At 42.4% G+C, this 22,076-nt stretch overlaps 1 protein-coding gene across 2 annotated transcripts in view; it reads left to right on the top strand.

Annotated features, from left to right (window-relative positions):
- The window catches only part of GALNT7 (polypeptide N-acetylgalactosaminyltransferase 7), a 126,183-nt gene that overhangs the window by 33,200 nt on the left and 70,907 nt on the right, over nucleotides 1-22,076 (top strand). For both annotated transcript variants that reach the window (XM_075258258.1, XM_075258251.1), the window contains exon 2: nucleotides 15,622-16,079. In XM_075258258.1, the coding sequence (XP_075114359.1) occupies nucleotides 15,622-16,079 (458 nt within the window). The remainder of the gene's footprint in view (nucleotides 1-15,621; nucleotides 16,080-22,076) is intronic.

A 22,076-nucleotide genomic window follows, 5' to 3' on the forward strand; every position in this document is an offset into this window, starting at 1 on the left:
TTCTGACTGTAAAGCGCTATGGTACTAGTACTGATAGCTCTTCACTCGGGGCACAGATCGGGAAAGCCGACAGCGCACCTTCTGCTTTCTAAACTTACATAGTAAAAGACAGTGAATGTTCCAAGCAGCATTAAAGACACTTATATAAGTATATTTCTGTTCAACTAGTATGACTTAAGGTTGAGGGTGAGGATTTTATTTTAATGGTTGCACATTTTTTGAGCAAATATTCCAGTCTGTGTCACTTTGCAGCTTGAGGATAAAAGGCTCCTGATCACAGCCAAATGAACCAAGCTAGTGAATGACAGCAGCTCCACTGGGACACCGGACCTGTAGGCCATAAAAAGTCTAGACATTTTCCTTTGTGTGCTAGAATGTTGGTTTGAGCGAAAAATTTGAAGACTTGTAAAATATAACTGCGTGTAAGATCTGCTCCATGACTTAAAGGGAACTAGATCATGATCTCAGGAATCAATGGGAGTTTTTTGTTTGCTACAACATGCATGGTGTATGAGTTTATGAACTTTATCAGGGGCCATGCTATTCAGGACTCCAGAAAAGATGAGTGGCCACCCTTGTTTTTGAAAATGCAGCTTTTTTTCTCCCTTTCTCCCTGCAATGTATAGATGAGATTCACTATAATCTCATTTCCTCAGCAGTCAAAAACTCTGTATTTCCGCAATGTGGAGCTGTAGCCTTAGGCCTCATGCCTACAACCAAGTATGCATGCCAAAGCTCTTCTGATGGAGGGGTCTGATGCTCCATTCTAATGACTATAGAACAGGTCCTATCCTGCTCCATGGAATTATTAGAAATTGTTATTTATATATTATACAAGAAATCAGCCAGTTGAGTTGAGGTTTATAGTATGCCTAAAGGGAACTTCAACATGAAAATCCAGTCTATTCAGTAGGTCACATGTTAAAGGGATTCTATCATTAAAATCACTTTTTTTTTCTTTATTACACGCAGGAATAGCCTTAAAGGGGTTGTCCCATCACAAGGATCCTATCTATACTGCTGGTTAATGTGGATGTAAGACTTTTCCTAAATACGCTGCTTCAGCAAAACTGCTTTGTTTGTCCACTATCTTACTTTATTCAATTCATTGTTGACACAGCCCTTGACTTATCTGCTCAAAAGTGAAGTGATGTAGCTGCCTGCTCTCAGGGGGGAGGGAGGAGGGACTAAGTGCACGGGAGCAAGCATGTGTATCTAGCTATTCCTGTGTCTACACCACATGACCTAGGTCCTGCTATCAGATAGGGGAGAGGAGCTGCTTTCATTTCTTCTGTTCTCCCAGTTATCAGGCTAGCTAATTCAATTGTGTTCATTATGGCAGAGACTGGCAGTCTCTGTATGTAACACAGAATGGAGTTGCTGCTGCCTGTATTTCATAGTCCAATATGAGTGGGCGGAGCTACATGCGAATTTGGGGGCAGAGCTAAATGACAGGTTGCATGTGAAACCCCGCCCACCAAATGATGCAAGAAAGCAGGAAGAAAGAAGATTTTACAGGAGTGAAGACTGGAAAGTATGCGACGTGGGAATACCCCTTTAAGGAAGGCTATTCTTCTCCTACCTTTAGATGTCTTCTCTGCGCCACCGCTCGGTAGAAATCCCGGTTTTTGTCTGTATGCAAATGAGTTCTCTTGCAGCACTGGGGCAATCCTCAGTGATCAAACAGCACTGGGGTTGTCCCCAATGCTGTGAGAGAAATCTCCAGCACTGCTTCAATCTTCTTCTGAAACGGCCTCTCTCTGTGTCTTCTTCCGGAGCCTGGTTCAAACTTCGACGCATGCGCAGTCGGCTCTGCCGTAAGGCCTCTGGCAGAGCCAACTGCACATGTCCGTCTGATGTAAGTGGCCATTTTCTTGTAGCTGCTTACACAGTAAGCTGGGGTCAAGTGGCTACAAAAAAATGGCTGCGCGTATGTGCAGTCGGGTCTGCCTGAGTCCCGATGGCAGAGCCGACTACGCATGCGTAGAAGTTTGAATCCAGCTCCGGAAGAAGACACACAGAGCGGCCGTTCCTGATGGAGACGGCGCTGGAGAGTTCTCTCACAGCATTGGGGACGCCCCCAGTGCTGTTTGAGTGTTTGGGCCCGCCCGCAGTGCTACAAGAGAATTAATTTGCATACAGACGAAAACCGAATGGCAGCGCAGAGAAGACATCTAAAGGTAGGAGAAGAATAGCCTTTCTTAAGGGTATTCCTACGTGTGATTGAGAAATAATGTGATTTTAATGATAGAATCTCTTTAAAGGAAATCTCTAATGTTGATTTGGGATACTAAACCACCTTTTAGACTGGGGGTTTAGCATCCCAAAAATCCCTGTAGCAACACTCTCCACAACCACATGTAATAAACAAATCTATATATTTACCTAGAGATGAGATGGTGCTCCCAGCGTCTGCGCAGTTGTTCAGTAAAGTCGGGGCTGCAGACCCTTGGATTCATTGCGATGATAGTACAGAAATGGTGGGAGCACAGCCGCTGGTTAAGTATAAAGCAGGTGTGAATGGTGTTGCCCCAGGGTTATTTGAGGCACTAAACCAAGGGAACAGCGGGTGGTTTATTGTCTCAAATTGTTCTGACAGGTTCTCTTTAAAGGGAAACTATTAAGTCGACTTGGGACACTAAGGGTAAGTTCACAAGGCAGAAAATAAAGAGGAATTCCTCTTCATTTTCCACCACTGTTTTCCGGCCACGGTCTACCCGTGACAGGATTGCGGCTTCCCATCGTTGTGTGTGTGCGGGAACATCGGCACAAGTGCAGTGAAGCTGGTTTGTACTTCCCAATCTTCACTGAAGAACTGCCCAGGAGCCGGGTAAGAATACAGGTTTTCTTTTTTGTTATCGTGGGCATTTAAAGAGGGCTATTTGGGACACTATATACCTTACTCCTATTCCTATTATAGGACCTATTACTGGTTTAGTTTTCCAAATCGCCCTGACCAGTTCCCTGTAACACCAGAGATGAGTCTGAATAGGCTGATAGGTGGTTTAGTATCCAGTTCCCTTTCAAGAGCAGGAGAAGCTGAGCAGATTGACGTACAGTTTTCTAGCATTCAGTATAACTTGTAATTTTTCTCTATTTATATCTTTGCTCTTTCCTAGAAACAGTCATTTAGTCAAGGGGAGGTCCTATCAAAGACTGACTGTGCTAGAAGAGGTAGCTGTCATACATGGGGCGGGGGGCACCACATGACTACATGAATGCTTCTATCCATAGAGAGAACAAAGGGATAAATAAATCTCCCACAAGTCTATAGCAGATCGGGCTGCATCTTCATGGTGGCAGGTTCACTATAAATCAGCAGCCTGTAATAATACAGCACTTGGTACCAAAAGTGTTGGCCAACAATGAGTCGGTGTAGTGGTGGGCAGAACAGACAGACCGGCTTCCATGGAGACACTACCCAACAGCGAAAGCTTTAACTGGAGTTGTCAGCACAACCTTAAATTGGTTGTCAGTCTTATGTCAAAGTTCATCTTTTTGTTGTTGTTGTAATAAGTTCCTCCTTTAATTTAAATGTGCATTAAAGTTTTTACATGCAGAATTACCCCAATATCATCTGATCTGGCTCTTTAGGATTTGGGACTTATTGGTCACTGGGGTGTTTTTTTGCTTGGCTTCATTAGAGCAGATCTGTGACTTGTGACTAGTCTTCGGCTACAGTGCATACAGGGAGTTTCAGGTAGTCTGAGATACACCCACATCTCATCAGTCACTCAGACTGCTGCTGTCTTCTTAGAGCAGGGGTAGCAGCTGCTGTGAAACTACAACTCCCAACATGCTCCATTCACTTCCATGGGAGTTCCAAGAACAGCGGAGCAAGTGTGCATGCTGGGAGTTGTAGTTTTACAACAGCTGGAGAGCCAAAGGTTCGAGCATGGAGAGTTAATGTGGAACCACCAATAAGAATAAGGCGGACATTAGGTATTTTTCTGTGTATATACGGAGGCAAACAAGTCTTTGAAATAAAAAGCTTAGAGGGTCGCTTTAATGCAGCTGCCTGTTGACCTATAGACTGTTGACCTTTTCATAAAGCATTTACATTTGCTTGTAAAACTGTGCTAATAAAACACAACGTTTTTTTCCAGTAGATATTTATTAAAAATGTTTCTTTTGTGTCCTGTAGACTGCTTTATTTCTGCATTTGAGACTAAGGACACGAGTTGCGGAAACACAGTTTTTAGTCACAGTATATAAGCAAGTGTCAAAAATGCTGCATTTTACAATCTCATCAAAATGAATGCTATCACTATTTATCTTACCTTTTTGGAGAAAAACACCTCTGACATTTTATGCTTTTTAGGCTTTTGGTGCGCTGGGGGTGGGCCTTCAGCCCTGGGAGCACCACTCTTGCTGTTCACATCAAATAAGTGATGTCCTAGCAAAAGGGAGGATCACCTCTCGCTGCACAGGGGTATGAGTGGGGTATGAGTGACAAGAGCTGAAGGCCCACCCCCAGTTCACCAATTGCCTTTATTTGTTCTGCTGTTTTAGAAAAACATAGCATACTGCGTTACAAGCCATCAGATGGCTTCTCTAATGGATTTCACTGAAAAGGGAACTGGGGCCCGGTTCACATCTACGTTTGGGGAGTCTGCTTGGGGACCCCCCTGAACGGACACCTATCTGCATAAAAAAGTGGTTACCTAAGGAAACCCGTGGATACCATAGATTTTCATGGGGTCCATGTGGTTTCCGCACAAAAAACGCGGAGAGAAAAGTGCTGCTTTCAGGACTTTTCTCTCCACATATTTCATGCGAATAGGGGAACGGAATGGCCCGAATGAAGATGGCAACCGGGCCTAAGCAATCTGCACAGTATGTGAAAACAAGCAGGCTGCAGAAGACTGAGTAACATTTTTTTTTACTGAAATGAGTACAATACAATAATAAAAAACACATTGTGTCAGTAATCTTCCTTTTTTTTTCTTTCATTCTGCTATTGGAGTGTGAGTTGAGCTGGGGTGAACTCATATATAAAATATAAAGTACAATATAATAGTTTCTGAGTAAGTGAATTTCCTTGGAGCGGTATCACTGATTCGGTGGAGTATACTTGGCTATGAATCAAGAGATGTAAGAATATGCAGATTGATAAGGCTTCTGAGAAGGGATATTGTGGCTTGTCATCAAGCAGTTCTTTTCCAGTTAATTTTAGTATAACTCCTCTTTGTATAAAATTGGATTAGTGTTATGTGCAGAAAACGTGAGCATGTGTGCTTATGCAATGAGAGAGCTATTTGGATGGTTTCCAATATCATTTCTTTTCCTGTGAACATCAATGTCCATTTTGCTTATATTCACTGCAATGAGGGGTATTACAAGTTATATGTTGGGTATTAGTGGAACAGAAGAATAATGCTCAGAGAGTTACTGCAAGCCAATCAGGTGTGGCTTGTTGAAGAAATGTCTGTACCTGCATAGGTATGCTGTAGCATTATATTTCTGCAATTTTGTAAATTATAAATTTTAAAAGAACCCTTCAGTGTAAGGGGATGTTCACACTACCCTTATAAATGTCTATTGCAATAGACATTGCAATACCCTTAGAAATGTCTATTGTCTCATCTGTTATAGGACCACCGTGGTTTGGATGATCTTTCCAAAGTATAGCCCCTTTAAAATGGACCTTTTGTCACCATCATTGCATCCTTCAATTGGTATACATCTACGGATTCTGGTGCAATTTGATTATTCTCTAGCCCTCACCATTCCTGAGCAATAAGTGCAGTCAGTTTCAGCACCCAGTATCCTAATTAGGGTCTGTACTGTCAGGTGGGTGGTCCTTCACTGTAATAGACATTCTGGGTCCACCCACTTGACAGTTTCAGCTCCCAATATGCTAATTAGGCTCTCAATTAACAGTACGGATTGCTCAAAAATGGTGGGGGCTAGCGAATAAAGTCAAGCAATGACTATCGACCACTTCAGGTTCCGGACCAAAAAACGGGTAGCTGCGACTGAGTGTGGGTGCACTGCACCGGCATCCAGTCACACACTGCGCTCCGGATTAGGCCCAATGAATGGGTCTAGTCGGGAGGAGGGAGTGTCTTCAGGCCGAATCGAGAGGCGAAACGGTCTGAAGAATGAGCATGTCGCTTCTTTTTTTCTGGGAGCCGGAAGAGACGTCTCCTGGAAAAAAGAACTGACCAGCTCCCATTGATTTCAATGAGAGCCGTCTTTTTGGTCAGATTTTGAGGCGGATACGGCCTCGAAATCCTTACCAAAAATCCCTGTGTGAATTTACCCTCAATATGCTTGCTGTGGTAAAAGTACAACTAAAAGAAAAAAGTAAAAGACTATTTAGACCATAAGGTAAAATGCTAGAGTTGATAACATCGTTTATTTGCGGCGGATACTGTACAACACAACAGGGCCTTGTATTTTGTAGACTCTGCTTCAAGCTGTTCCTCTTAACCCTCCCAGACTTGTGTATTCACAGTATGTTCCTGGTGAACTCATTAGTGATCATTTGCGAGTAGCTGGCAGCCGCAGGTGACTGGATGTGGATGCAGATATAGCCGAGCACCTTCTCGCCCACAATGACAATTTAGTGCCGAACGCTGACTTTTTAATCTGCGCGGCTGTATGAAGGTCTCCAGCAGAGTCGGTGGTTCTGTGGAGATCTGCAGCATTTACAGATAAAGATGTTTGACTTCTCGGACGTTTCTTTTACACCCTTAAAACCTGGTGCTTTACAGATTTGATCCCAGTATTGGCTTATTTGATTTATTTCTGTAACTGAAGCCATAAAGTCTTGTCAAGAGTTTCTTTGACTATTCTGAGGTAAAATAGCTTGGCTTGGCTATAGAGATACAAATTCTTGTCATGACATTGGAGGAACTTTGATTTACTACGAGAATATTATCCCAGTAGAACATGCTAGAAACAAACTCCCCGTGGCATTAGAGGACCTGGCGGCTCTCCTGAGATGTCTGCTTTAGTAATTACTCGTATTCTCCTTGAAATAACAAGGAACATCTTGGATTAGATCTCTGCATTGCACTGTTCCTCTGTTATTCTTACTAGAAACTTATATATAAATAGGTTATCATTGGGGGAGGGGGTCTCTGCATATCCTGGCACTGTCCAATCATTGCTGACTATGTAGCGACACACTCCTTTAACAAGGGGAATTGTAACCGTTTATTTACATAATAAGTATATAATATTCAAGAAGAATATCAGAGGAAAAACTCAGCTATAGGTTATAAGAAAATTGATATTTGTAAATGTTATATTAAACTACCCCCCAGTTTTAAAATAAAACCCCAGAAAAGAATGTTATCTACTTATGCATCGTGCACGCTGGGCGGGCATTCAGGGTGCGCCTTCTTCTTCATCCCTGCCTCTTCTTCCTCCGATGTCCTCGGGTCCCATCCTCCTCCGGCGCTCGCGAACGGACATTGATATAAAAAAATGGCCTGGGCGCATGCGCAGTAGCATGCGGCTTCTACTACGGCTACTTCGCAGGCGCCCAGGCCATTTCAGTGTCAGTTCGCGAGCGCCGGAGGAGGACGGGACCGGAGGACATCGAAGGAAGAAGAGGTGTGGATGAAGAAGACGGCGCACCCTGAATGCCCGCCCATCGTGCACGATGCGTAAGTAGATAGCATTCTTTTTTTAGGTGGTTATTTTAAAACTGGGGGGTAGTTTAATATAACATTTACGGTGCCTGAATAGCCTTTTTAAAGGCTATTTGCGCATATGTGGGAATCTATCAGCATGATTTTGCTGATAGAGCCCTTTTAATCTTTCCAGCATTGCTATGGTGTTTTTTTGTTTGTTTGTCCCTGGCTTATTTTATTCACACTGAATTTCTGCTGGTTTTTTGTTTTGTTTTGTTTTTTCTTGGCATTTTTGTTCCCTACGATTAAGGGAGCGTTCACACTACCGTTGGTCTCCGACATGCAGTGTCCGCTCCTAGTGTCCGCTCAAAATCTGTCACGGACACTAGGAGCGGACACTAGCTGTGTCCGTGACACCTGTCATGCAGGGTTTTTCTGTCCGCTTGAGAAGTCGGACATCTTCTCTTGCAGACAGGGAAGGACGGGCACGGAGTGCAAAAGAACGCACCCGATGCCCATTCAGGTGAATGACAGGTGTCACGGACACATTTAGTGTCCGCTCCTAGTGTCCGTGACAGATTTTGAGCGGACACTAGGAGTGGACACTACATGTCGGACACCGACGGTAGTGTGAATGCCCCCTAAGTCAATAGATTACTTAAAAAAAAAAAAAAAAAAGTGATACCTAAAGTGTGCTGCGTTTTGCAGAGGCAAAGCAAAAACATCAAATATTTTTTTAAAAAAATGCCATGTATGAAAGGTGATTATATAAAATATAATTTCATTTTAATCTATAAAATTGGTCTGTAGTGTTTTTAATTTTTTGCTGTTAAACCAGCTTCGAACCTGCAGTCAAGCCATTGTAAATGTCTCCGGAGGTTCTCAGACCTTGTCTTATACGATAAAGCAGTTATCGCGGGGGCAGACATCTTTCTGGACCTCCTGACCGTAATCCCATAGCGGAAGACTACAATTAGAATCTCCTCAGTGTAAAGTGGATGTTTTCAGAGAAAAATAGATTGACTTCAGTTTTACAGTAAATGTAACTTATAATATACCCCTATACAGTAAGTGCAGGTATTATATACCCCCATGGCACGCCAAACCATATTTTACATGATAGGATTTGCAATAACAACTTACCACCTATTCAGAGGAAAGCCGATCTGTCTGATTCCCAAGAACTGGAGTCCCATGCCACTTGTTTTAGGCACTGGCTCTTCATTCTAGGTCTATAGGGCTGCCAGAGATATCTGAGCACTGTATTCCAGGGCTGTGGAGTCGGCAGACCAGACCATTGACTGCGGCAATTCTGTTTTTCATCAGCCTTAGGGGGCGTTCACACTACTGTCGGTGTCTGCTGCTAATGTCCGTTCAAAATCTTGTGCGGACATTAGCAGCAGACACTAGCTGTGTCCGTGACATTTTGTATTGATTTAAATGGAGATCGGGTGTGTTCTTTTACAGTCCGTGTCTGTCCTTAACTGTCCGTTACCAAAAATGTCTGACTTTTCAAGCGGACAGCAAAACCTGACATGTAGGTTTTTTCTGTCCGCTTGAAAAGTTGGACTGTAAAAGAACGCACCCGATGTCCATTTAATCAATACAAAATGTCACGGACACAGCTAGTGTCCGCTGCTAATGTCTGCACAAGATTTTGAACGGACATTAGCAGCGGACACTACCTGTCAGACACCGACGGTAGTGTGAACGCTCCCTAACTCTTAACTTCAACTCAGAGTCTTGCTTAAATGGCTGACAGCCATGGTCAGTCAGAAGCAGGAAAAATCCTCTAATTTATTAAAAATCCAGTGACTGAATCCCTGTAAAAGTGAATATGTAACACCCAAAATTGGTCTTGACTTCACAGTCTTGATGTATTCTGCCTTCTCTGCCAACCCCATAGACACGAAAAAGAAGTGTATATGAACCATCATCACTTTCTTAAAAGGAGGAACAAAAGATCCCCATTCTTTATAGTCTCCGTGGTGAGACCACCCCCAGCAACCAAACAAGATGTTTTTGTGGAAACCCCCTTTAAGCATTATCTTTCAGTAATATCACAGTATGACATGTCAGATATTTCAGAAGGTGACCAAGGAGGTACAGAATAACAACCATTTCCAGAACAAACTAATACCAGTCTCTATTATTATTATTATTATTACTTATACAGCGTCATCATATTCTGCAGCGCTTTACAGACATTCCCATATAGGGCTCACAATACACATTCCCTATCAGTATGTCCTTGGCGTGTGGGAGGAATCCGGAATACCCAGAGGAAATCCACGCAGACACGGGGAAAACATAAAAACTCCTTGCAGACGTTGTCCTTGACAGAATTCAAACCAAGGACTCCAGTGCTGCAAGGCTGCAGTGCTAACCATTGAGCCACCGTGCTGCCCTTTATCACAAGTGTGAGATCTGTAAAGCCATTGAGATGCTTATTGAGAGATATTTTTGAGCGATGGGACCTAGTGACCCATAACACAGTAGCCATGGATCCATATTTCATAGCTCTGTGTATTATCATCTTTATAGCCATCGATGAGAGAAAAATCCTCTTAGAAAACCATTGTCTTGAATAAACTTATAGGTGAGTGATTTCAATTGCACTTTATTGTAATTTTCTTCGATTTCAGCAGAGACACATTCACACAAGTGCCAACAACTCAGCTGTTCATTCAGGACATCATCCGATAGACTTGTCAAAAAGTGCCATCATAGAAATAGCCCTTGTTCGCTTGGCAGCTACAATTAGCTTAATGAAAGGAATCCGCAATCTGACGTGATTAATATTAATGCTCATAATTAATAAGTTCTTTAAATAAGAAATTTCCAACTTGTGTTAACATGGCATCCTGTTCTGATTTTCCTTTAAATATTTATATTTCTGGATTATTATTGTAAGATTTAATTTCCCCTAAGTTTAATTAAGGATCTCTTCCTGTCGGTGCGGAGATGCCAGATCGTAGCATATTCTAAATTCTGCCGCCCTCCTCCTGTTCACTGCAGTGGGTCTTGATTATTGTCTGCAATAAAATGTTTTCAGTTAAACCTATAAATGGAACAATGCAGGTGGAAAAATATATGGAAGCTTTTTGTGCACACAGGCGCTCATAAACTTCTTCTGGACAGCTTTCTTAAAGCGTAAACGGCAAATTGCTTCGCATTTGAAATCTTTGACCGATTATTTCTATGCTGGGGAACATTATTTTGTACTTTTTTAGTTCTCCAAAAGCTTTCTCAAAATTATTTGCTTTGCTGGGTTTAAAAAGTTGTAAAAAAAAAATGAAGGATATAAAACATTTACCTTGTGCTTGGGACAGTTTTTATGTATTTTTATGCAATGACCTCACTTACTCTTTTACTTTTAAAAACAAAAGGGTCTTTATGGGGTTAGAAAGGAATGCAAAGAAATTTTAGTGCTTAAATGAATGTCTCATCGTACTAAACATTTAGATGCCTCAGTCCTTCGGATTTACTGTAACTCATGCCAGAAAACACTGAGTTATATTTGAGTATTAACATGTGCAAGAATTATTTAAAGGGGTTGTCCCTCGAGGTAAAGTCTGCAGGACCTTTGTCCTGCTTCACATTCAACCAGAGGACAGCCATGTTGAATGTGGGCAGTACTGGTGGAGTGGGACAAAGTTCCTGCAGATTTTATATCATGGGCAACTCCTTTAAGTAATTGGAGCCTCTTAGTAAATTTGCTGTGGGCAAATAGATTATGACTGGTTTACGAAACACCAGTCTCAACAGATTCACCCCTATTGTGTAAAGATGAATCAGGAATAGGCAGAGTCATTGGTTTCTCTCTGACAGTCTCGGCTAGATTGACATGTCTCTCTATATTTGTATTTGAGGAGAGAACTATCAGACTAGGTGAGGCTAGAAGGAGAAACTAGTGGGGATCCACCCTGGTTACTTTTTCACCTAGTCCCTGATCTTTTCTAAACTATGGTTTCTCTGAAACCGCCTTAGCATTTCAGACTAAAACATAGTTACTTGTGCCAAGAGAGTCTGTCAGCATTTCATACTGCCCATGGTATGTGAAGCTTGAATATCCTGACAGGTTCCTTTTTAATTTAGCTATAAAATTGTATCCTGCTCTGACGCACCCAAGTTATGGATGTAATCTGATCTAGCGGAGGTTACAGGGTCCCATGGAGGCGCAATATGGCAGCACACATCAATTCTGTGCGTCCCTGCGTATGAGCCGATAAGCTGGCCACGTATATTAGATAAAAATTAAGCAAAACCTGACAATTTTAGCGATATGACCAACTAGCTAATGTACATGGGGCCTTTTGACTGTTCTCCACTGATGTTGAGAAACCGATTTTGAGCACTTTGGGTTTCAGCGTAGCCACTACTTAGTTCCTGTCAAAGAGAATCCACTGCCAAGAATCCCCTATTTTTGCTATTTCAGTATTTTCCTATGACCAAGGTCAACACATCAAGTTCAGTAAGAATTCTGGAACTTGGCACCATCTCCGTGTTTCCGGTCACCATAATCTGTCGCTGCTTCCTGCTGTCATTACACAGTTGTGTACTACATGACCACCGGGTCCAGTCAGAAGCTGCACTAGTGACTTTTCCACAGCTGATCTTAGTCTAGATGTCAGGTTACTGTTTTTGGAAGTTATGACGTTAGGTGAGAAACTATCAGGAGTCTGCTCAGTTTGGAGTATTAAAGGGGATGCCTATAGATATTTCAGTCAGGTCTCGTTCAGCTAATATTAATCATGGCCGCCGCAGAATCAAGTACTTTTTAATGACTGACTTTCCATGAATAAAGAGTATACTTCAGAGACTTGCTACTATCCAGAAATAATTGCACTTTGTTCGTCTCCTCTTTAAGGTGCTCAGATCAATTGCTTTGTGCTTAACTACACTCGAGCTGTTTAAACATTTCCCTAGGATTGCACAGTTGGGTGTGTTTTACGGCGTATTAGCAGCCTGGTATCACAGTTCTGTGCAGAAACCTGTCATTCAGACACCTGCTGTTCAGGGTCAGTGTCAGCTATTAACCATGCCTCATTCCCCATAGGTTTGTTTACATGTGTTACTATGATGTTGCAACAAAGGAGCCTTTAGGAACCTTGCACTCGGGGTATTTGATCATTGCAGCTTTACAAGCTTCAGTTCCACATGTTCTTTTACCCCTGATACTCAGATTTACCACTAGTGATAACTTGTTCTGCTATGAATGGTGTTATTGCAGCACTTCAGCACAATTTCTTCAAACTTTAGAACCCTAGTGCTTACATAGTTACATAATACAGTTGTAAAAAGATTCCCAGTAAGTTCAGCCAAGGGATATCTCTGACCTGTAGGAGCATGCATAGAGGGAAGCTGTCAGTCACTAATTAGGACCGCCCTCTGGACTCTTTAAGGGAGTCTGTCAGGAACACAATGCATGTAAAACTATAAGTAGTGCCGTGTAGGGACAGAAACATACCGTTGTAGCCAAAACTAATAAAAAAAAATATAGAAATAATCATTTATGAATATACAAATCAGCCTGCAAGTGTACTGGAGGATAAAATGGGTTTTTACCAGATTTGCCTTCATTTCACCTCCAGAAGTACTGCCCATTGTTGTCTATTTACCCGATTGTAAAGCACTGCAGAATGTGATGGCGCTATATAAGTAAGCAAAGTAAATAAATTAATAATAATAATAAATTAAATAACGACTTTTTTATCTTCTGTGTATGTCATGGCTCTTTGTATACACATCCTGCATATTGGTCCCGCCACCAGTGCACTTGTTGGTTTCAGTATTACTTCTTCAGTGTGCGGCCAATATATATTTCTGCTGCTATTAATGCATTTTGGTCTTGATAGGTTCCATTTAATCATAGTAAGAGCATAGTTTTCCATCAATAAGTTATAAGTTATACTGAATATTTTCCCACAGAAATATGTATCAGTCAGGGGCCACACGGTGGCTCAGTGGTTAGCACTGCAGCCTTGCAGCGCTGGAGTCCTGGTGTTCAAATCCCGCCAAGGGCAAAAAACCATCTGCAAGGAGTTTGTATGTTCTCCCTGTGTTTGCATGGATTTCCATCCCATATTCCAAAAAAAGACATACTGATAGGGAAAAATGTACATTGTGAGCTCTATGTGGGGCTCACAATCTACATAAAAAAAAAAAGAAATATGTATCAGTCTATGAGCCTCACTCTGTACGTACTAGTGTCTTGTTAGGAAAATGCACGTACCATTACTGTTGCACAATTTATTGAATTTTCAATACTATTTCAGTACTTTAGAGGAGCAAACCATTCAATACTGGTAAATTCAATGCTTCAGTACTAAGCTGTCCTTAGTAGTAGGTCTCGGTGTCTTATTCACTATGGACAGTGGCACTATCTTAGGCCCTGTTCACATCTGCAGGGTCGAAGAGAAACACATAAAAAAAGCAGTTACCTAAGAAAACCCGCAGACCCAATAGCCTGTAATGCGGTCTGTGTGATTTCCATTTGGTTTCCTCATGAATCATGCGGAGAGAAGTGCTGCTTGCAGCACTTTTCTCTCAGCATGTTTCGTGCGGAAACCACACGGACCCATTATAGTCTATGGGGTCCGCAGGTTTCCCAGGTAACCGCTTTTTTATGTGTATAAGTTTCCGTTTTGGGGGGTCGCCAAACGGAATCCCGAACACATATGTGAAACGATCCTTACTATTTTAATTGTATTGAACCGCTGCCCCTCCATGGAGAGGATGGTGCACACTATACCCAGTGCCTGCCTTGGTCTCTATTCAGTGCCCACTCTGGACCTCTATTCCCTAATAATACAGGAGAAGGATGGATTTGTCCGTCTTCCTTTCTCCATTACCACCAATGATCTCTTGAGTATGTAGAGAAGTTGGAGGGTCTAGCTACGTGATGATGGAGTAGAGTGGCTCAAGCGGCATCGGCAATGTGTCGTGAACACCATTAGTACAAGTAGTCAGGAACATGTGCCTGCGTGTAGTGACCGCATCAGCAATGTAGGCGATAACTAGGGGTAGGTTCACATGGTTTTTTCATCCATTAAAAAAGCTTCCATCATGTTTTTTTTTACATTACAGTGAATATAGGAACTGACACAGACAGAAAGTACTTCATCTGCATCAGTCAGGGCTCGTTCACATCTACGCCTGGGAGTCCATTTTGCAGGTTTCCGTTTCCTTCACAAAACAGAGTAGGAGACAGAAAGCTGCAGGATTCTTTATTTATTTGAATGGGTTTGAAAGGTGTCCGGCTGTGAGTGCCGGTGAGCGTTTTATGCTCTCCGCGGCGCAACAGTTTTTTTTTTTTTTTTTTTTAAATGGACACAGAGTCGGACATGCAGTACACTGTGTCCGGTTTAAAAAAAAACTGTTTCGCCGCGGAGAGCATAAAACGCTCACTGCCGCTCACGGCCAGACTCGGCATGACAGGTTTCCGTCTTCTGCATGCAGGACTGCCGAACGCTGGTGTGAACCCAGTGTCACTCTATCACCACTATAGTCTATTGCTCTCTATTGCCACTATAGTCCATTGCTCTCATCCTATACACTCTTATGTAATGATGATTTCTGCATTCCCACAAGTGTTGTAAATTTTTAGAAACCATGCGTGTTATCAAAATACTCCCAATTGTAATGAGAGCAGCCCGGATAATAACATATTAGTAGTCTAATTATACAATTTCCTAATATAACCTGTAATGTGCCTCCAGATCTGCTCCTTAAATTGAAAGCCTTTGTGACCTTTAATTTCCTTGAGAGCCTCATAAAAGCTGCATGACCTATGTATTTAAAGAGCATTCACAAAATAAACACGTACTTGCCGATACCTGTACTTATTACATGAGCACAACCCTCCTGTAGGGCAGCATTGGTACAAAATAAAACATATGCCTCATAGATGTGGATGTTGAACATTTTTTAGGTTTTTTTTTTTTTTTTTGCCTAGATGGTTTCTTTGAGTTCATTTTGGTTAATTGTTTCTATAGGAACATGCTTCTTATACTTGTATTATTTTCCTTTGCAGGAAGAAAATGCAAATCTCCCTCAACCTGGAAAATTAGAAAATAACCTAGCTCCTCAAAATAAATTCCAACCTGTTGCACCATGGCCCCATGTTGAGGGTGTAGAAGTAGACCTTGAGTCTGTCCGCAGGAAGAACAAATTCCAAAATGTTCAAGACCGTCTGGATGGGAAGGTTAACAATCCGCAGAACGTTATGCAGCGGCAGTTTCTTACTTTCAAGCCCCAGAACCATGTGTATTCAGATCCCGTGCTTCGGTCGGGAGTTCTGGGAAATTTTGAACCTAAAGAACCAGAACCCCAGGGTGTAGTTGGTGGCCCAGGAGAAGGAGGCAAGCCATTCGTCTTGGGTTCAGACTACAAAGAGTCCGTCCAGGCCAGCATTAAAGAATTTGGATTTAACATGGTTGCCAGTGACATGATCTCATTAGACCGAACCGTCAACGACTTGCGTCATGAAGAGTAAGCATTTTCTTTTTGTTTTAACCTTCATTGTTATGCTCATATAAGTTAAAAGGGTTTCCCAAAATTTGGAAGAGGGGTTTTGTTTTGTGTTTCAAAAATAATGCCACTTTTATTGCCATTTCCATTTGAAGTAAATTCACTTAAAGAGGAACTTTCACCATTTTCACCAACTCCAACTTTTTACATCCTTTAATAGGTGCAGCACAACTGAATCTGGCACACTTGGAATTTTCCCTTTAGCCCCACTGTCTCCAAGCAATAATTTCTGTAATTTTCAGAAGTAATTGTGCTGTCTGCTGTCAGGTGCTGGGCTTAGGGTGAACACATAGACAAGCATCAGCCACCTACAGTAGTTAGGCTACTGGGGCTGAAACTGACGGAATTGATTGCTTGGGAACAGTGGGGGCTAGAGTGAAAATTCCAGCAGTGCCAGAACCAATGGAGCAGCACCTATTGAAGGATGCATATAGTTGGAATTGGTGGAGATGGTGAAATGTTCCCTTTAAAGAGGAACTTTCACCACCTCCACCAACTCAACACTTTGTGCTGTTAATCTTAGCACTAGAGATGAGCGAGTACTGTTCGGATCAACCGATCCGAACAGCATGCTCGCATAGAAATGAATGGACGTATCCGGCACGCGGGGGGTTAAGCGGCCGGCTGCCGTGAAAGCGGAAGTACCAGGTGCATCCATTCATTTCTATGGAGCGTGCTGTTCAGATCGGCTGATCCGAACAGTACTCGCTCATTAGCACCCAATGTACTAATACGAGTCTCTACTGTGAGGTGGGCGTTCCTAGCATGGGGCAAATGGCTTGGGACCACCCACCTGACAGTAGAGAACTTAATTAACATATTGGGTGCAAAAATCAGTGCACTGGAAAGAGTGGACCAGCAACTATTGAAGGATATATATCGTTGAAGTTGTTGGACGTGGTGAAAGGTCCAGTTTAGATTTAAAAGAAACCACCAGTGGTGGCTCACGTCCTAATGTTCTGAATATTGGTGGGTGTTTGAGGTTGGGCTTCATATTTTCTCAGGCAGAGAGGGTTATTGGTCTTAGGTTGTCAATACACTTCCAATAGCTGCTAGACAAAAGTTTGTTTGCCGACAGCTGTTTCTCCTGACTCCCTAACTAAGCATATATATATGGGAAGAGGAAATGAGCAGCTGCCAAACCTCTTCCATAAGGGCAAACGATCAGGCATGTTGCAATTCAACATGCTCAATCCTTTGTGTGCACGCATTTCCTAGCATCTGCAATGGGAGCTGGTCAGGACACCCCAAATACATATTACGGTAGCTTGTCGGCTGGTCCTACTAAACGTGTCAGGCTCAGTTGCCTTTCGAACAATGTGTATGGTCACCCTTAAACATATTTGTAGCCTTGTATAAATACACTAAGCTAGATGTGCCTTGGTTTATAGTGGCCACAAAGGAATGACCTAAAGGATGGTTCAGTGTCTTCACAGTACGGCTTGTAATGGTCAGGATATGCTGATGCCAGTGTTGGTTTTGGACCAGCAGGAAAACCCATTGCCGGTGTTGCCAGCTGTGCTTGATTTGGTCTAATTTTAGGTTTTATTGTTGTTGTTGTTAATAACAACGATAATAATAAACCATTGTATCAATGTTAAGAAAGAAAGCACTGCTGGGAAGACTGACAAATGGTTTCCACATTAGTTAAAAAAAAAAAAAAAAAACCTGCATGCAACTGGCACTTACATGATACTCAGAGGTGTAAGCCATACTTCACTCGCCACATACACCAGTAAAACCAATGTACAACTGTTGCACAGGTGAGTCTATAAAGCCCGCTCTGTCTTCTACCGTATCTTTTGCTTTCAAACTTATTGTCGCCTGTTTCCTGGTAATGACAACATTATGACCACAGGTAGCATAATATACCTCTAGTATCATTATAGCAGCGCCCGCTCCCATTTTTTCTCACCTCTTTTTTAAAACATGGTATATGGAGGAAAGACATGCACAGAAAAAAGCATGTAATATAGTTGGAGGATGGAGCAGTGGTCCAATGCTGTGTTCCATAGTCATATTACAGATGCGTCTTCATGCAGGTCGCCAGTTTCCAGCACTGTACATGCACTGTACGTGGATGGTGACTAGTGGCCTATATAAATTCCCAGATTTCCTGTTCCTTGCACAGAAATAAACTCTGGCAGTATTTCACATTGAATAAACATTCATTGCATTAGGAAATATTTTTGCTGTGGAATTATCATACAGCCGCTGTCTGAAACGGTCCGATCAATGGCTGCATGATTTATGATTTACAATAGAAACTGTAACATCTCTTTTGCGGGGAACCAGCTGCACTGGAATAATAGACTGCAAGAGTTACAAATCAAAGCCGTTGCCTGTAGACAATGTAGAATAGATTGTTACACAAAAATACACGCTTCTTTCATTATACATTACAGCAAAGCAGTTCCTTATTCTGCAGGCCTGACATGCTGCCTGCCTTGTGTTCGTACTTTGCCCTGAGCACCCTCTTACCTCACCTTCACTTAACACTGTTCCTTCTGTAGTACTACACAAAGGCCATATTTGTTTGTTTGATTCTCTGACATAAAAGTCACTTCAAAAGAGATGTTCACATTGAACATAAGCGACTTAATCATCCAGTAAGCATGGCGAGGAGAGCGCTGCAGCCAGAAAGGAGGTAGTTGCTGCAAACCTCCCCAAGGTGCAAATACGTGAAAGAACCTATGCATGTGCAATTCTTTAATTTTGCACCACTTTTTTAATGTAAAATGGCAACAAACTTATGGTTTGCAGTTTTTAAAATGGTCACGAGTGGCATTTTTGCCTCAGTCTCGCCACTTTTCTCAAAGTGGGCAGGACATATGGAGAACCATTAGGCCACATTCATCATCATTTACGCCATTTTTCAGCCAAGGTACTGAAAAGGGTTGTAAATTTCAGCCAAGACACACAGACTCCTGGAGGCATGCTCCTAGTCATAAATTAAAAACGAATCCTCTGCTGGCGTAGGCGACAGCAAGACCGGAGTATAATAATGAATTCCCCCCTATGTGTGAGAAATAACTCCTGATAAACCTGATCTCTATAGCTCAATGCATTAAAATGGAGCTCATCTCTCCTATCATGTCTGTCTTAATAAATTGTGTTTTACATAGTATTTTATTCATAAATATCTGATAGTAACAGAGGAACCGAACACCGAGTTAGGCCTTGTTCACACATCCACAGAAATGACAGACTGCTTGTGCACTCATTTCATTTAACAGGTGCAAGCAGACATCCATTCATTTTCCAAAGACTAACTGTCCATGGAGAAGCAATGGATTTATTTATTAAGGCAGATGCACCTTTAAAGTGGCCAAAAACTGTGGGCATGGTGGCACACCCCACCTAGATTTCCACCCCCGCTCCATCCACTGTATAAGGAGCTATGCCATATCCAGGTCAGGATCAATAAGAACCAAGTTTATCTGCACTCATTTGTTCTGGCCTAAATACCCGATTATTGGAGGCACATCGGGTGTGTGCTGCCCATTGTCTGCACCTTTTTAGGCCAACCGCTGTACGATTTCTGATGTTGGTCAGGTAACTGGTAACACTATTAGACCGGGCTATTATTGGAGGCAAGCATTCCTAGGAGAACTCGCTGTCAATAATATCCCTGAAGAGCAAAGAAGTCCCCGAGATAGAACTCCTTCCCAATCTTAATCCTATGGCATATCGTAGTGTTCTGTATAAGAATATGTTCACATTCGAGAGGAGCCTCTCATTATAAATGACAGAAGAAAAGGCCTGTCACTCTTTTGTTTCCAGAATGTCAGCATAATTCTGAACCTGAACAAAGATTTTGGCATGCCTTGAAGTTTGAGGGAGGCTTGGCCTGCTCTTTAAAAGCTGCTCTATAGAGATATGTCCAGGACATTGTTGTATTTTCCTTGTCCTGCAGGTGTTTCCTCGGATTTCAAGGAGAAGTTGTCCTCTACCATTACCCGCTTTGTAATTTAATCTTCCTGACATTACTAGGACACGTGTATAAAATCTGGTTTGCTCTTGAGATAAATGTATGACCGCAGTACAGTATATGGCCATTCCTGTGTTACGACAGTGCTTCCCCATGTGAACACAGCAGTTAACGCTTGCACAGACTCCATCACAGTCACATTGTTTCTGGTGGCTGCTTATGTCCTCCTGGGGGGACAGATGGGAATGCTGCTTGTCTGGTTTTTGCTGTAAGCTTTGTCTTTAAAGCTCCTGTTTTTGCCTTTAGATGTAATGTTACACTGCAAGGTCACTTACTTATGTAAAGTAATGGTGTGGATAATTTATAAGAATGCACAGCATAGACTCATAGTTACATCTATAGCAAGCTATCCACAGGGATGTTTTATATATACAGTATTATGGCGTAATGTTTAAATGTGTATAGGTCTATTATTTTCTATGAACACGTTAAAGAGATCCTATCATTCGCAGACTATTTTTTTCTAGGTACCATGTCGGAATAGCCTTAAAAAAGGCTATTTGTCTCCTACCTTTCATTGTCTTCTCTGTGCCGCCGTTCGCCTACAATCCCAGTACTTGTCGGTATGCAAATTAGCTCTCTTGCAGCACTGGGGGCGTCCCCAATGCTTGAGAGAACTCTCCAGCGCCACCTCTATCTTCGTCAGCAGTATCCTCTTCAGCCTCTTCTTCCGGTGGTGGCTTGTAACTTCTAGGCCTCAGGCCTTGGACAGAGCATACTATACATGCCCACAGGCCACGAGAAAATGGCCGCTTGCACAGTATTGTAAGCGTCCCCAGTGCTGCGAGAGAGCTAATTTGCATACCAACAAGAACCGGGATTGTAGGCGAATGGCAGCACGGAGAAGACAACGAAAGGTAGGAGACGAATAGCCTTTCTTAAGGCTATTCTGACGTGCTACCTAGAAAAAATGGTGTGTGAATGATAGGATCCCTTTAAAGAGGTCACAACTCCAAGGCACCGGAACCCAGTATCAACTCAGATGTCGATAGGTTATGGCCCCCGGAATCAAACAGTGTTTCCCCTTTGTGAAGTGGTGCCTCCATTGCCAGATATCGCCACTTTTGTAAATATGCAAATAAGCTCTTTGGAGCATCCAGTGTATTGACTGTCATCTCTTTGGGTTCTGGTGACTGACACTCTTAAAGGTAGCACAAACCATAGCTAAATGGTGTCTCTCTGGACCCAGTGTTGTACAGGTACTGCAGCTCAATCCAATTCTCTTAAATAGGGCTGGGTTGCACGTACACCTTTCATCTGTTGTAGTTTCCCTGCAACATGGTACAGAAACTCCAGTGGGAAACTGATGTTAGAAAGGTCTCATCTGGTGTCCATCTGGCGCTCCATGTACTACAATAGGACATGGCCATGGACTTGCCAGGTAGAAAAATGCTGATACTGTATATGCTGTATGCCAAAATGGATCCCATAAATAGGAACCATACTGGTGTCCGTTTCCCTCCAGCCTCTCTGTATAATGCTAGTGGGAAAACCCAAGAGATGCCCGTATATAGGAACATACCCTTAGAGCCCAGTTAGTAAGTGGTGGCATATCCAAAGTAATACTTGTTTGAGTCTTGACTCTTCTTCTGTCAAACTGATCCTCTCATGTGACATACTGTAGATACAGGAGGTCATCAAATTGATAGAATCTGTAGTCCTGGGCTAACAAAGAAATCCGATACAACATTATGCATTCTGCAAGTTTTTCTTGCAACCATCTCTGCCAGTATTCTACTAGGTCTGGGACTATAAAGCTATAGTAATTTGCTCATCTATATATTCTGTGATTGGTTGTTACTCACGCATATTTTTCGGCTAAATTCACAAGTTGGGCAGTTAATCAGTTTTTTTTAAAGGCATAAATCACTGAAGCCCCACCACTGCCATTCAGACACCCCTTGACTTCCCAGCTGGTCTCTGCTTCCTGGTCCCCTTTGACAAACAGGAAATGCTGCTCAGCCAAT

This window comes from Leptodactylus fuscus, chromosome 1 (genome assembly GCF_031893055.1).
Source record: "Leptodactylus fuscus isolate aLepFus1 chromosome 1, aLepFus1.hap2, whole genome shotgun sequence".
Classification (NCBI taxonomy): Eukaryota; Metazoa; Chordata; class Amphibia; order Anura; family Leptodactylidae; genus Leptodactylus; species Leptodactylus fuscus.